Below are 16,082 nucleotides of genomic sequence, written 5' to 3'. Positions count from 1 at the left end.
ACTAAAACAGCATTTGGGCTTCCAAGCATAAAGGAGCACTCTTGGTGCCCCTTTGGTGATTGACATATGCCACCACCATTGCCTAGTGTCCCTGAACTGGATGTTCCTCGCAATTTGCTCCTTAGCATCCGTCATTAGGATCACACATGGAAAGATCTGGAAGGGGAACCCCTCTGGAGAGAGAGAGAGAGGGAGAGAGAGAGACCAGACTGCGATGGGGTTCCGCTGTCCAAGAATGCTACTGGTGTAGTGCATTCCTCTGTGGGCACCATCGGGAACGGAGCACCTCTTGGAGTGAACATAAGTGTGCCCTTGCTCAGGGGACCACATCCATGGTTGCAACCATCAACCCCAGAACATGTAAGTACCGCCAAGCTGTCAGAATGGGCTTGCTCTTAAACTCCTGTATCTGATGCAGAAGTTTTTCCCTGCGGGCTTGCAGAAGGGATACTTTGTTTTCCCTGTCTCAAACAGGACTCCCAGGTATTCCAGGCTCTGTGTGGGTTCTAGGTGGCTGTTCTTAAAGTTGACCCACCCAGCAAGTGGATCACTCAGTGAACTACTAGTCTGTCCTCAGACTGGGCTCTGATGAGCCAATCATCCACATACAGATGCATCTATATGCCTATCCTGTGTAGGTGAGCCGCAACCATCACGTCTCCTTGTGAAGGTCTGGGGTACAGTGGCCAATCCAAAGGGCAAAGCTGTGAACTGAAAGTGTTGCTCAAAAACATGGAACTGCAAATATTTCCTGTGGTCTGCAGATAGGCTTCCGTCAAATCTAGAAAAGCAAAAAACTTCCCTGGTGCCACTGATGCAATCACTGACCTCACCATCTCCATTGAGAAATGTGGTATCATGAGGGCCGCATTCACTGCCTTTAGGTCTAGAATCGGCCTCAATTCTTCAGAGCCTCTCTTGGGCATGATGAAGTATATCTAGTACCTGCCAGATCCCAAGTTTTCCTCTGGTACAGACTATGGCTTACAGATCCAACAATCTTTGCACTGTCATTCTGATTTTGGCCACTTTTTCTGGCTTTCCTGCTGGGGAGTCTATTAAAAAAGTCCAGGAGGGGACAAAAGAACTCGAACTTGTACCCTTCCCATATTATTTCCAGCACCCAGCAATCTGTGGTGATCTCTGATCATACCCACAAATAGGCTGATAACCTCCCTCCGATGTGTGGAAGCTCAGTTGATGGCTTGGCGTTATAACTGCTTCTTTGGAGATGGGGCAAAGCAGGATCCTGAAGATTAAGGCGACTAGCCCCTCCAAATCTTTGTCTAGAGTTCTGATATGATCTCTGGCCTGAAGATTCCCCCCCCCCCAAGAACTAGCGTAAGCACCCGGAGGTCTGAAAATTACCCCAACCAAACCCCCTAGGGGCTCGAGGTCTGTTATCCTGCAAGGATTTTGGCTTATGATCCTGCACACTGGCCATACGATCATCCAGGGCTTTCCCAAAAAGTAACTGTCCCTTGAATAGTAGTTTACTCAGAGTCGCCTTTGAGGAGGCATCCCCCACCCACTGTTTGATCCACAGCATCCTGCGGGCAAAAATGGAGTAAGCTGACATTTTGCTCAAGACTCTGAAAAGGTCACTAGGAGCATCAGCCACACAGTCCATCCCAATCATTAAAAACTGGAGCTCTTTATCCACAATAGTCACAATAGTGTCCGGATTGTGGTGTAACCTAGAATGGCAAGCTCAGGTGACAAAAAGACACTGCTGCGATTGCTTTCAACCCTGAGGCCACGGCCTCCAAGAGCCACTTGTGCACAAAATCTAATCTGCAGTCCTGGACATCCCTTCAATACCATGCTGCCTTTACTGGGAAGGGAGATACGTTTGATAAACTGCACCACCAGTGAATACACCTTTGGAGGAATAAAAAGCTAGCTAAATGCATCATCCATTAGAGCTTTGACCACATGAAGGGGCTCCTTCAGTACCTTCCAATGACCCATAAGCATTTTTGTAATGTCTTAATGTGAGGGAAAGCAAGAGGTCTGTGCCTTGGTGCTGCTCATAAGCAAGCACTGTGTGGAATAGGATTGAGACGCTTCCAGCTTTAATTCCTGGAGGGATTCTGTGATCATCCTCTTAAGTGTTGAAGGTTTAAAACAACCTGAACACAGCTGGGTCCTCACCAAGGTCCGGAGTAGAGCTGCCTGCTTCAGGTAAAAAAAATGTTTGATTCAATTCAGTCTATTGAATCAATTTTTTTGATTTGATTTCAATGACACAGCTTTTTTAAGTTTGAATCAATTTTTCTTGGAAAATTAAACAAACCAGATTAATACAGATCGATCCTGCACAGTCAATACCAACAGAAAACCATGTCCTTTTCTTACACACAGAACACAGATACACCCTCGCCCAGTATGGAATAAGTAATCAAACTAAATAGAAATATGTACACAAAAGTTAAACAGACAAGAAGTCAGATTCTGCATATAATGTAACACCACAAACAGTAACACATCCCCTAATACTCTGAAAATATAAAGATAGCAGATGTAAATTTGAAAAAAAACCCCAAAACCTGACAAATAACCACCACTTTACAAATTAAATAGAAATAAAACAAAAAATGGAAAATAAGAAAATAAGAAAATACAATTTTATTGGACTAATCCATTTTTGAATTAGCTTTTAGAGGCCAAAATCTCAATCTTCAGGTTAGTACAATATACTGCTGTTACGGTATCCTGTCCTGACTTGGTTAGTAAAAAATATATTAAAATTAGTCAAATAAAAAGATTATAAATAGAAAATGGAATAAAGTATACATTTATCAATACAGCCACAACAACAAAAAAATATTTTCTACCTTTTGTTGTTTCTGCTTTTATCATCCTCTTCCTCTTCACTCTCTTCTTTCCATCTGTCTGTCCTCTGTCCCTTACACGCATCTGCCCTCTCTCTCTCTGCCCCTTCCATCCACTGTGTCCCTGCCCCTATCCCTCTCTCTATGGCCCTGCCTCTCCTTTCCAGCTTCCACCCCCAACCCCTGTTCCCTTTCTCCTCCTACAACCTTCATCCCAGGGCAAGCACATTTCTCTTTTGTTCTCTCCTTTTGTGAATTTAGTATCCTTCCCACTTCTCTCCTCCCTCTGCTCTTCCAGCTCCCTTGACCCAGCATCTTTCTCTTTTTTCATCCCTCCATCACTGCAGCCTCTCCCACTCTCCCTTATCTAATCTCTTTCATCTCCAGGCCAGGGAGGTGATAAGTGGAGTGCCACAGAGCTCCGTCCTGGGCCCGATCTTGTTCAACATCTATATAAGAGACCTGACAGAAGGGCTTCGAGGTAAAATAACATTGTTTGCCGATGATGCCAAACTGTGCAATGTAGTGAGCAAAAGCACAACAGACAAAAAAGCAATGGCAGACGATATGGTGCATGACTTACTTCTGCTGGAGCACTGGTCTAGGTCCTGGCAACTCAGTTTCAATGCCAAAAAATGCAAAGTCATGCACCTGGGAAGCCAGAATCCATGCAAGATCTACACCCTAAATGGCGAGATCCTGACAAGAACTGTAGCAGAAAGAGACTTGGGAGTGATTGTCAGGGAAGACATGAAGTCGGCAAACCAAGTGGAGCAAGCTTCATCCAAAGCAAGGCAAATCATAGGTTGCATACGCAGGAGTTTTGTCAGCCGTAAACCTGAAGTCATTATGCCACTGTATAGGTACTGTGTGCAATTCTGGAGGCCGCATTACCGCAAGGATGTGCTGAGACTGGAGTCGGTCCAGAGGATGGCCACCAGGATGGTCTCGGGACTCAGGGAGCTCCCGTACGAGGAGCGGTTGGGGAATTTGCAGCTCTACTCACTCGAGGAGCGTCGAGAGAGGGGAGATATGATCGAGACATTCAAATATCTCACGGGCCGCATCAAGGTGGAAGAAGACATCTTCTTCTTCAAGGGTCCCGCGGCAACAAGGGGGCATTCGTGGAAAATCAGGGGCGGGAAACTGCACAGTGACACTAGGAAGTTCTTCTTCACTGAAAGGGTGGTTGATCGCTGGAATAGTCTTCCACTTCGGGTTATTGAGGCCACCAGTGTGGCGGATTTTAAGGCCAGATGGGATAGACATGTGGGATCTATCCGCAAAGATAGATAGCAAGGATCACTGGAGTGGGCAGACTTGATGGGCCGTGGCCCTTATCTGCCGTCTATTTCTATGTTTCTATCTTTTCCCTGCCTGCCCTGTAGTACAGCACCTTCCCCCTTTCTCCGACACCTCCACCAACACATACACACTGTTAGCATGCAGCCTTTACAACTCACCTGGTGTCAGATCTTCTTCTCTGCTGGGTTCTGCCTACTTCCTGTTGCCACAAAGGCAGGACCTGGCAGAGAGGAAGGTCTGACACTGGCAAGAACAGCGTCTTGTGAAGGCTGCCGCTGCAGAGAAGTTCCTGGACCATGACAACGCTGGCCTTCGTAGCACTTCCTCACAGGCCTGAACTGAATCAGTTAGTCCAATTTTCTGAGAATGAATCAATTCAGCCAAAGTAAAATCGATCTGGATCCTGCCCTCCTAGGAATGCAGCAGCATCACCTGCTATACAGTAGTGTTTCTCAACACGTGGTATGCGTACCCTAGGGGATACGTGGGCCGCTTGTTGGGGGTATGTGGCCTGGCCATCAATTCCTGCCCATCCGTAGAGGCAGCGTCCGTCGCCTCCAGGATCTCGTGTTCCTGCACTCCCTCCGTTGAAGCCTCTTCCCACGATCTCTGCCTTGCTACCCTGCCTCCGAAGCCGACACAGTGCGACAACCTTCTTGGAGCCACACTCGCTCCTTCAGTCTTCAGCCTTTGGCAGCGCTCCTTACGGTGTGTGGCGCAAACAACGATTCAGGTGCTGCACAGAAGTGCTGACCCAGAAGCCTTCTTTGCGACATCAGAGTTAACATCAGAAATAATGCTTGTTGGTAATCCACATGTAGCATGTGGGTCGCTGCTTGCACCGTCCATTGCAGGTAGTGCTGCTGGGGGCTGAAAACCAAAAGAGCGAGTGCAGCTCAAACAAGGAGGGGGAGGGGACATGATCTTTTGCGACAAAGGCTAGAAGGCAGGGAGGGGGAGAGGATTTGATTGGATCTGCCGACAAGAAATTCCACAGATTGTTTATTGAGTTGGATATAAGTGCCCCCACCTCCTATCCATTCTTCCCCTCCAGACAATGGCAGAGTTCTTCCACGACAAGATTCACAAGATCCACCTTGAATTCTCAACAATGTCACCTTCCCCACCACTTTCAACTGTTCACTCTGTCAACCTCCCTTCAACAACCCTTTCTTCCTTTTCTGAAGTTATGGAAGAGGAAACTGCTCACCTTCTCTCCTCCTCCAAACCTACCATCTGTTCCTCTGATCCGATTCCTACTTGTCTACTCGGATCCATCACTCCCACCTGTCACATCCTCAACCTTTCGCTCTCCACTGCTACGATTCCTGAAGTCTTCAAACATGCTATAATTACACCCCTCCTTAAAAAACCTTCACTAGACCCTACATCCCCTTCCAACTACCACCCTATCTCCCTCCTCCCCTTGCTATCCAAACTACTCGAACATGCTGTTCACCGCCATTACCTCGACATCCTTTCTTCTCATAATATTCTTGACCGGCTTCAATCGTGCTTTTGCCCTCTCCACTCTACAGAAACTGCCCTTGCTAAAGTCTCCAACGACCTGCTCCTGGCCATATCCAATGGACTCTACTCTATCCTCATTTTTCTCGATCTGTCTGCTGCCTTCGACATTGTTGATTACCACCTCCTCCTCGACATGTTGTCCTCGCTGGGATTCCAGGGTTCTGCTCTCTCCTGGTTTTCTTCCTATCTCTCTCATCGTACCTTCAGCGTGTTATGGTGCATCCTCCTCCGCTGCCATCCCACTGTCTGTTGGCAAACACCAAGGCTCTGTCCTGGGCCCTCTCCTTTTTTCCATATATACCCGCTCTCTTGCTACACTGATCTCCTCTCATGGTTTTCAATATCACCTCTATGCTGATGACTCCCAGATCTGCCTCTCCACAACAGATATCTCTACAGAATTTCAGGCCCAAATTTCAGCCTGCCTGTCCGACATTGCCGTTGGATGTCTCACCGCCATCTCAAACTGAATATGGCTAAAACTGAACTCGTTATCTTTCCACCTAAACTCACCTCCCCCTTCTCGCTGTTCTCTATTTCTGTGGATAACACTATCCTCCTCCCTGTCTCGTCAGCTCGCAACTCGGGGATGATCTTTGACTCCTCTCTTCTTCTCTGCTCAGAACCAATAAACCGCCAAATCCTGTTGCTTCCTCCTCTCTTCTTCTCTGCTCAGAACCAATAAACCGCCAAATCCTGTTGCTTCCTCCTCTATAATATTACCCAAATCCGTCTTCTTCTTTCTGAACACACTACCAAAACCCTTATCCACGCTCGCATCACCTTGTGCTTAGACTATTGCAATATAAGAACATAAGAAGTTGCCTCCGCTGAGGCAGACCAGAGGTCCATCTCGCCCAGCGGTCCGCTCCCGCGGCAGCCCATCAGGCCCATTGCCTGAGCAATGGTCCCAGACTATCCCTATAACCTACCGCTACTCTTATCTGTACCCCTCAATTCCTTTATCCTCTAGGAACCTATCCAAACCTTCTTTGAAGCCTTGTAACGTGCTCCGGCCTATCACAGCCTCCGGAAGCGCGTTCCATGTGTCCACCACCCTCTGGGTGAAAAAGAACTTTCTGGCCTTTTAATTTTTCCGAGTGCCCCCTTGTACTTGTGGTTCCCCATAATCTGAAAAATCTGTCTCTGTCTACTTTTTCTATACCCTTCAGGATCTTGAAGGTTTCTATCATGTCTCCTCTAAGTCTCCGCTTTTCCAGGGAGAACAGCCCCAGCTTTTTCAGTCTGTCAGTATATGAGAGGTTTTCCATATGTACTTCTAATCGAATCTTCCATTTGTGTGTCGCTCATATCTATTCAGGCTGTAGGCCTCCCATTCATCCATCTCTCACCTCTTCAATCCGTTCAAAATTCTGCTCCACGACTCGTATTCCGTGAGAGCCGCTATTCTCATTATCCCTCTCCTCAAGTCACTTCATTGGCTCCCCCATCCATTTCCAAATACAGTTTAAACTCCTCTTGTTGACTTACAAGTGCATTCACTCTGAAGCCCCCCTAATATCTCTTCACTTATCTCCTCCCCTTGATCTCCATTCATTGGGCAAGCCCCTCTTATCTGTACCCGTCTCTTCCACTGCCAACTCCAGACTCCGTCTGTCCCTTCTTTCTTGCAGCACCGAAAGCCTGGAACAGACTGCCTAAATCAATACGTCATGCTCCATCCCTAGCAGCATTCAAATCCAAGCTAAAAGCCCACTTTTAAAAATCTGTTTTCAACTCTTAACTCCCACTCACTGCTGTCAGATGCCTATACCCAATGTATCATTTCCTCTACCATAATCTCCCCAACCCTGTCTAAATAAGATAGTAAGCTCTTCTGACCAGGGCTGTCTATTTGTATGTTAAAATGTAAAGTGCTCCATACGCCTTTCAGCACTACAGAAATAATAAATAGTAGTAGTAGTAGACAGGGAACAGAGAGACAGATTGAAGGGGATGCAAGTGGGAGAATATTGGACATAGTGATGGAGGGAGAGATGTGGCATGCTGCTGGAGAGAGGTGATAGGAATGGGCATGGGGCTGGTGGGCAGTGTTGAAAAATGCTGCACATGACCCGGGGGATGAGAGAGGGAGAAATGTTGGATGTGGCAGTAGAAGGGCTGGGAGAGATGCCTGGATCTCTCAAGACAGATGGGCAGAGAGAAAGAGGGATACATATTGCCAATAGGGGTGGAGGAGAGAGGAATAATAGTTGGACTCATGGAGGGAGAGATGTTGGATGGGGAAAAAAATGGGGTCCGGAGGAGCGGAAGCGTATAGGAGGCAGAAATAAATAAATATTGGAAATGCAACCAGAGACTCATAAAATCACCAGACAACAAAGGTAGGAAAAATAATTTTATTTTCAATTTAGTGATCAAAATGTGTCGGTTTTGTGAATTTATATCTGCTGTCTATATTTTGCTCTCTATATTTGTCTATTTTTCTATAGTTGTTACTGATTGCATATTTTAAATTCATCTGCCTTGACCTCTTTGAACCCAACCCCCAAATATAAATGATAACATTTTCTGTGTGTACAGTGTGCTTTGTGTTTTTTTAAATTTTGTGGTTACCATTATGTATTAAGATTATATTGTGTGTATATCTAAAATGGATGGAAAAATTGCGTTACAAATAGTACTATTATTATGAGGTGAAGTCAGGGGCGGAGCTTGGGCAGGGGTACTCTATTGGTATTTGTTAGGCTTAGGGGGTACTTGGCTTGAAGAAGTTGAGAAACACTGCTATAGAGGACCCTGACTGGGCGAGCAAAGGCATTAAAATAGAATCAGTATCATCTGATTCGTCATCTGACGAAGTATCCTTGACCTGCGCATGGCAGTTGCTGGGGAACTGCACTCTTGGGAGAAGAAATCCCTGGTGCTAGTGTGGCCATGATTCCATAGGGTTCCATGCTGCCCATGTTAATCATACTGTATAAGCCTCAAACATCATATTAATAAAGTAAGGAGAGAAACCAAGCCCCCGACGTCCAGACAGTCTCTGCGGACACTGTTTAGCTCCTTTTTGGATTTTCCCTGCCATATCGTAGCTGCATTTTGCAGGGAACACACTTGCGCTGCTCCCCGGGGACTTTTTTCCTTGTCCTCAGACTGACTGGGTACTAAACACTCTCTGAGGGACTAGAGGGGGCTAAGCCAATGATTCCCACATCCCCCTCACATGCCACGCAGCATATGGAACATGGATGCTCCTCAGACTGCCATTCATGGCAAATGGGGCATGAATCCAAAGTTTTCTGGCCTGAGGAGTCCATCCCAAATGCTTATAAGCAAAAATAAGGTGTTTTTATTTTATTTTAGTATTTATATACCACTTATAGCCTAAGGGCTAGATTCACCAAGGATACCGATCGTGTCCCGACCACTTTATGACCTGATTTTCCTCCGATCTGATTCACTAACCTCTGTGCCGATTATCCTCCGATCCGATCATGCAAATGAGGGGAAACGGCATGTAAAGAATGCAGGCAGTGATTCACTAACAAAAAACTGGAACACCGACTGGGCAGGCCAATCATGAAACAAGCTTCTGCTAGGGACCAGTCACTCATGTCCTTTCCGACTGCATCTCGTGCTCTCTGCCCCGACTTGCCGCCCTGCTCTCTGCCCCGACCCGGTGCCCTGCTTCTGCCCCACAGTGCAAGCCTATGATTTTAACTCTCGAAGTTAAAAAAAAAAAAGTCACTGCTCTGCTCTATTCAACAATCCGTGCAGTCGGTTGAGGGCATGATTCCAATCGTCCTCATTTGCATGAGGACACATCGTGAATCAGCCCCCTAGCCATGGATCGGACCTGGATCAGTAGGGGAGTTTAGTGAATCTGGCCTTAAGTGGTTTACATTCAGGTACTCAAACATTTTTCCCTATCTGTCCCGGTGGGCTCACACTCAATGTACCTGGGGCAATGGGGGATTAAGTGACTTGCCCAAGGTCACAAGGAAAGCAGCATGGGATTTGAACCCACAACCTCAGGGTGCTGAGGCTGTAGCTCTAACCACTGTTCCACACAGACAGAGGCTTTTAAATTCAAATTGGGAAATCCAAGATGACCACTGCAGCAGCAATTTTAGTGGCAAAAAATGGCCCAGGGGTCCTACACTGAAAAATAAAAAATGGTGATTTGGGGATTTTAGAGGCAAGGGAACATGCCTCTAATCCAAGAACTCTCAAAAAATTGATTCTAAGGACAAACTGCCACAATTTGAATTGTCTGACTGTCAGTCTGTTACTCACTGTGCCAAGCTCTGTGCTGGGAGCTGCAAGAATGGAAGCTACAGCTTACAGGGAGAACCTCTGCTTCAACAAGCCTGAAATCCAGACTGCTTGTGTCTTCTGACTGCCTCCCGAGCCCAATGGACTCAGCCACCACTGGATCAAGTGCAAGCAAACCTCAACCCCCACCAGATCAAGTGCAAGCAAATAGAAGGAGGGACACAAGTTGGCTCCAATCCTGGAAAAAGCTGTCAAGCCAAGTAGCCTATGCTCAAACCCACTTGCGGACGAACCTGGGGCAAGCCTTGCTCCCAAGGGAATGGCCCCCGAGTCCCCAAACTGTTAGTACAGGCTGTCTAAGTGGGTGTTCTGCAAAACAGTCTGCCCCTTGGAAGCAGACTCTCGACTTCAGAGTTTGCGCTCTCTCACAGCCAGAGCTGTCCTCCACATCACCAAAAGCCTCGCAAATTTAGCGAAACACCCCCCTCAAATTTAAATGAAAATAAACACGAGCAGAAAAGACAAGCTCCTACTATCTCGCTTATAGGAAAACAACTGATTTGAAGGACAGCCCAGAAGAGGAGCAAAAGTGAAGCTTCCTACAAGAACTCTCGTGGGAAGAGGTCGACTACCCACAGGTTCAACAATAGAGCATCTTGTCATACTAGAAATTACTGATATTGGGATTTCTCTTGTGATTAACTAGAAGTCTGCATTTCTTTTTACATTTGTTTGCCTTTATAACCAGCTCTCTGGTTTCACTTGCAACAGTAGATACTCCATAATTAATTTTATTAAATGTACCGTATTTCCCCATATATAGGCCGCAGCAAATGACAATCTGTGTTTTAAAATCGGTAGATAAGCCGCCCCATGGTATTACTGCGGCTTATCTTACCAGTACATTACCTGCTAGATGGCTGCTGGCTGCTTCCTCGAATCTCCAGCGATGCAGGGCAGTTCCAATCTTTTTGGCATCCAGCTTGGCCTCGCTGGAGATTCGAGGAGGCAGCCGGCAGCTGTCCAGTGAGGGACATATTTAAGGGTGATTTTAAAAAAGGTACCCAGGGGCACAATTTAAAAAAGTATTGGGGGGTGTGGGGATCGTGGAATGATTTTAAAGGTTTAGATAGGCCGCCCCATTTAAGTATGCCGCGCCCCATAGGCAGGTTTATAAAACCCATGTAAAGGCCACGGCCTATTTATGCGGAAATACAGTAATCTAATAGTTTAATTATAAAATCAGATACAACTCCCATGTCTCATGGTCAGAGGGTAGGCTCTTACAAAAAAATAGAAGACCACAAATGAAAAACATCACTTATTTTTCGAAAGAACTGCCACCCATTTATAACCTGTTTCAAATGCAATACTTGACCGGTTGTGTTGTAAAATACTTATATGGTCGGTCCTTAATTTCTTTAGCTTATGTTTATTAGTTCTTCATATTGCATATTGGTATGCAGCTGCTGGTTTTTAAATCTGTATTATAAACACTATTGCATGCATATGTTTCTCTACATGCCTACATATAAGACTGCCTCCACTGGAAATCTTACATCTGGGATGGAGAACTTTAATATGCAAGCACCATAATGAATAATTCTCAGGAAAATCAAAATAGGCCATGTTCAATAAATATGATTTCTCTGAAGCTACCTGGACAGTAACCATAGTTGTGGCACAAAGGACAAGTTTGTTATTATATAAAATAAAGCAGGGATATGGATTTCAAAAGAAATCTTCCGACAGAGAACATAGAGGGACTCTACTCACTAAAGAATCTCATTGTGCTTCACTCATATAGGATTATGAAGAGAAAAAAAGAGTAATAATCTATTTTCCACCTTGTATTCAACTGCTAGTGACTTGTTTTATTTCTATAATATATTTATGTGTGGTCCACATCTCTCACACAAGGAAGACATTAGGTATTAGACTAGTACTCCTCAAAGGAATTTGCACAATAAAGAATTTGCAAAGAAATATGCATTTTCTGTGCAGAATCTGACTGAACGATGGGACCAGAAAGCTAGGGTTTGCCATGGAAAGACAAAAAATTCTAGCAGCACTGACCATGCTAACAAGAAAGAGGAAGCTGCTATTAAGACAGAATGCTAAGCTCCTTTCTGCTGCTGCTGCTGCTTGTCCCACTGTTGATATCCTGAGGTCAGCAATATGCAAGACCAAGGGCTACAATTCAGGTTTTCAGGATTTCCCCTAATCTAAATGCCTAAGATCTATTTGTATACAACAGAAGAAGCATGTGAATAGATCTCATGTATATTCATTGAGGAAACACTGATAGGATTACGGTCCTCAAGGACCAAGGTGATGTTTGGGAGTGGGGTTCTAGCAGGAGGGACTGGGCATCCCTCCTGCCGGTAGTCTTTGTCTGTGTATGTGGGAGGGCGGGGGGAAGACAGGTTGCCGCTAAACTTATCATGGCAGGGAGATTCCTTGCTACAATAAGCTCACGGTAACCCGATTCTTTAACTGGTGCCTGTGAAATGAACGCTGGTTAGAGAATCGGGTTATTAGGTAGGCTTAAGTGTCTGTCCGTGAGGACCAGATGCCATTCTCTATAGCAGTGGTTCTCAACCCTGTCCTAGGGGACCCCCAGCCAGTTGGGTTTTCAAGATATCCCTAATGAATATGCTTGAGAGATTTGCATATAATGGAAGTGGCAGGTATGCAAATTTCTCTCATGCCTATTCACTAGGGATATCTTGAAAACCTGACTGACTGCAGGTCCTCTAGGACAGGGTTGAGAACCACTGCTCTATAGAACACCCGTGTGCGATTCTCAAAAGTTACTTAGGCGGCTTCTGAGACTGGGCGTCCTAAAGAGAGTCTGGCCCAAATTGACAGCATTCTAAACCGAAGTTTAACTGTATGATTTATAATGCGAGAATTCTACTAAAAAAAAAAAATTAAAAAAAAGTTTGTGCAGAAACTTCAAACTATTGTGGCCAGAATTTTTTAAAATTTGCAAATAAATCTCCAAGGATAACTTGCTGCTGTCTTCAGATTAATTTTATCCACACACATTGAGAAAACAATGAAAATTAAGGCAATGATTAGAATACCTATTACAAAACATTTTACAAAAAAAAAAATTCTTACCTTTGTACCTGTTATACAATTGGTCTAGCTTCTTTTTGTCTATTGAATTTTTCATTGATTCCTTGCAGTACAAGTCAGGGTTCTGGAAGTAGTTGTCTGTTGCCACTTCTAGTTTCCACTCATTCTGCATTAAACAGTATATAGCAGTCCTTTCACCAGCCTGTGTAAATGTCATAAACTGGCGGACCTTGTCCTTCTGAGACGACTTAAGCTTATGCTTTAGGATGCAAAAGAAGCAGGAGAGCCAATGAAGCCAATCCAGAAGTTTGTTTCAGCATTCTATTACCAATGCTTATCTCTTATGACGAATTAGTTTTCTTCTAACACAATGGTCACTTTGGCATTAAAGGCAGACAAAGTCTTGTTCTTCTCTAGTTAAAATGCCTTCACTTTTTTTCCTTGAGACTGAAATGACAGCATCTATATATATATATATATGTATATATATGTGCTCTTTATGAACACATTTCAAGGAATTTACTTATCTGTTTCAACTGCAACAAAACTCCACTGATAAATAATCTAGCAAAATAAACATACATAGCCAGGCTTACTTAATATAAAAAGAAAATGCTTTTTATAATTCAAACTAATTACATTAACATTCTGAATCTGAATTCCATAAAACGTATGAGGCTGTTTGCAGCTGAAAATAAAATTTACAAATACAGGTTAATTCCTCCTTGATTATTACATTAAATATAAAAATCATGGCATAAGCACCTTGAAAAGCCTAAAAACAGAAAGTGGATTAAAGAATCGTCTATTTCATTTTCATGCTCTAGTGAGAAATACAAGACCTCCTTGTTTATCACTGAAAGCACACAATAATATCTCAGGGATGTGTCAGGTTTTTAATGTATAAATCCAGCATTCATTTCAGAGCAGATTGTCCACTCTAAGAGACAATGATTGATATAGAAATTACTCTTAATATAGGGTTACCAAACATCCGGGAAAATGTCCTCTTTAAGAGGACTGACTGGGTGCCTAGATGGACTTTCCAAAACCCGGTAGTTTGTCCAGGTTTTGGAAAGCCCCGACCTCCCGGCCGCATCTGGAGGGCCTCCGAGCATGTGCGGATGAAGTCACACACATCCGCGCATGCTCAGAGGCTCTCCAGACATGGTCCGAAGGTCAGAAAAGAAAGATGTGGTTTTGTAGGGGGCGGGGCTGGAGGTGGAACAAGGTGGGGCAAGGTGGGGCTGAGGACAGAACAGGGCGGGACCATGTGGCCAAGTCTCTCTGTGGAAAAATCTGGTAACTATCCTAATACATACAATATGTATCAAATCTTAGAGTTAAAAAAGGTCAAAGTTTACAAACAAAAGAAAACAGTAAGATATAAATGTCTTTTTAGCATTATTTGATGACAGGATAATGCTTTCTTATTCTTTTGTGGTTGCAATCCTATTATTGGTGTTCTAAGGAATCTGACCCCGCTTGTTATAATAAGCATGTTAGAGACTCTAGTGTTATTTCTATACTGATTTATTGGTTTTTTCTATAAAAACAGACTTGACAAATATCTTTTTATCATTGTATTATTTATAATTATGAATGGCCCCTCCATCCCCTTACCTCCCTTCAGTATATTGTGAATGTACCTTTATTCCTGTACCTCCAAACACTGTGAATGTATTGCTGTAACCTGTTCTGGGCTCCTGGGTAGGACAGGATATAAAACTGAATAAATAAATAAATTGCTGAGTGTGAAAACATAAAAGTTATAGCTACAATACCAAGAAATTTGCTCCATTAAGCAAAAATAATAGCAAATTTTAAGAAACCTGAGCTTTATGTAGTCAGGATGGGCTTAAAAAATTTTTTTAAAAAATTATTTTACTGATCAACCACAATCAAATTCATGGGAAAAAGTTCAATTTGCACAAGTTTTTCCAACCTTAGGTTTTTCTGGACAACCCTAATCTACTTACACTGGCTTTTATTAAACTGCAGAAGAACTTCTTACCACTGGCTGGTGAGGTAAATGGATTTTGGCAGGAAAGTTCATTGGTCACAATTTTAAATTCTGGTGGGGAATTCTGTGGTCACATTTATTTTTAAATTCTGTCAGAAAAACGGGGATACTTTAGGTGGAGGGAGAAGGCATTTGTCCTCGGCCCTAGTCCTTTTTGCGCTGAATTTCTTTTGGATGAGCGGTTGCCATGATTTGTTAATGGAGAGCCCTTTATCTCTGTTGAAATTATTGGGATGTCTTGTTATCTCTATTGCGTCTTTGATTCTTCTTGGCCACCAGTGGTCTTCTTTCTCCAGGACTACTGTGTTCTCAAATCTAATCATATGACTGGTTTCCCTGCCATGGAGGGCTACAGCTGATTTTTCTGTTACATAGCTTGTGGTCTCTCTTGTGCTTTTTCAGTCTTTCCTCTATAGAGCATCCAATTTCACCAATGTAGGATTGGCTGCAGCTGCAAGGGATTTCGTACACCTGGGGGGTTTAGAACAGAGGTAACCAGTCTTTCACATGTGTGAGTGTAGATGTGAGTTTCTGTGATGCACTGTAGGCTGTTTTGATGTTATTTTTGTTTAATACGAGTAGCTTCCCTAGTCAATCTGGAAGACTGCCTTGGTCTTTGAAGGCTGCCTGTATCATAAACTCTTAGTGCTCTGTTCACTAACGTGCTTAGAACCCCTCTTTTTGTGGATGGGTGGTGATGGGACTCTCCATGTAGATAATGGTTGATATGGGTGGGTTTCCTATACACCATGTGTGTCAGGCTTCCGTTCGACTGCTTTCTGATCATTACATCCAGAAAGGAAGGGCATCCATTGGTCTCTGTCTCCATGGTGAATTTTATGTTGGAGTGGCCATTGTTCAGATGGTTTAGAAATTCACAGAGGTTTTCCCATCCGTGAGGGCCCAATTATGAAAAAGTGTCATCTACCTAGTGGATCCACAGTTTCAATTTGAGGTTGGCATTCTCCAGCAGGGTGGTCTCAAGTGATTCCATAAATATGTTGGCCACAATCGCTGTGCCCTCTGTTTGAGCACAGTACTGTTTCCGGTAGTCAAAGATAGTTGTC

At 44.1% G+C, this 16,082-nt stretch overlaps 1 protein-coding gene across 4 annotated transcripts in view; it reads right to left on the bottom strand.

Moving 5' to 3' along the window:
* Positions 1 to 16,082, bottom strand: part of DCUN1D2 (defective in cullin neddylation 1 domain containing 2) — a 91,366-nt gene that overhangs the window by 60,269 nt on the left and 15,015 nt on the right. For 2 of the 4 annotated variants that reach the window (XM_033948715.1, XM_033948716.1), the window contains exon 2: positions 13,035 to 13,439. In XM_033948715.1, the coding sequence (XP_033804606.1) occupies positions 13,035 to 13,209 (175 nt within the window). In that variant the 5' untranslated portion in view covers positions 13,210 to 13,439. The remainder of the gene's footprint in view (positions 1 to 13,034; positions 13,440 to 16,082) is intronic. The other 2 variants (XM_033948714.1, XM_033948713.1) reach the window with 1 other exon arrangement.

The sequence above is a fragment of the Geotrypetes seraphini genome, chromosome 6, assembly GCF_902459505.1.
Source record: "Geotrypetes seraphini chromosome 6, aGeoSer1.1, whole genome shotgun sequence".
Lineage (NCBI taxonomy): Eukaryota > Metazoa > Chordata > Amphibia > Gymnophiona > Dermophiidae > Geotrypetes > Geotrypetes seraphini.
Note: the sequence above shows the minus strand (reverse complement) of the source record. Positions and strands in the feature narration are given on the sequence as shown.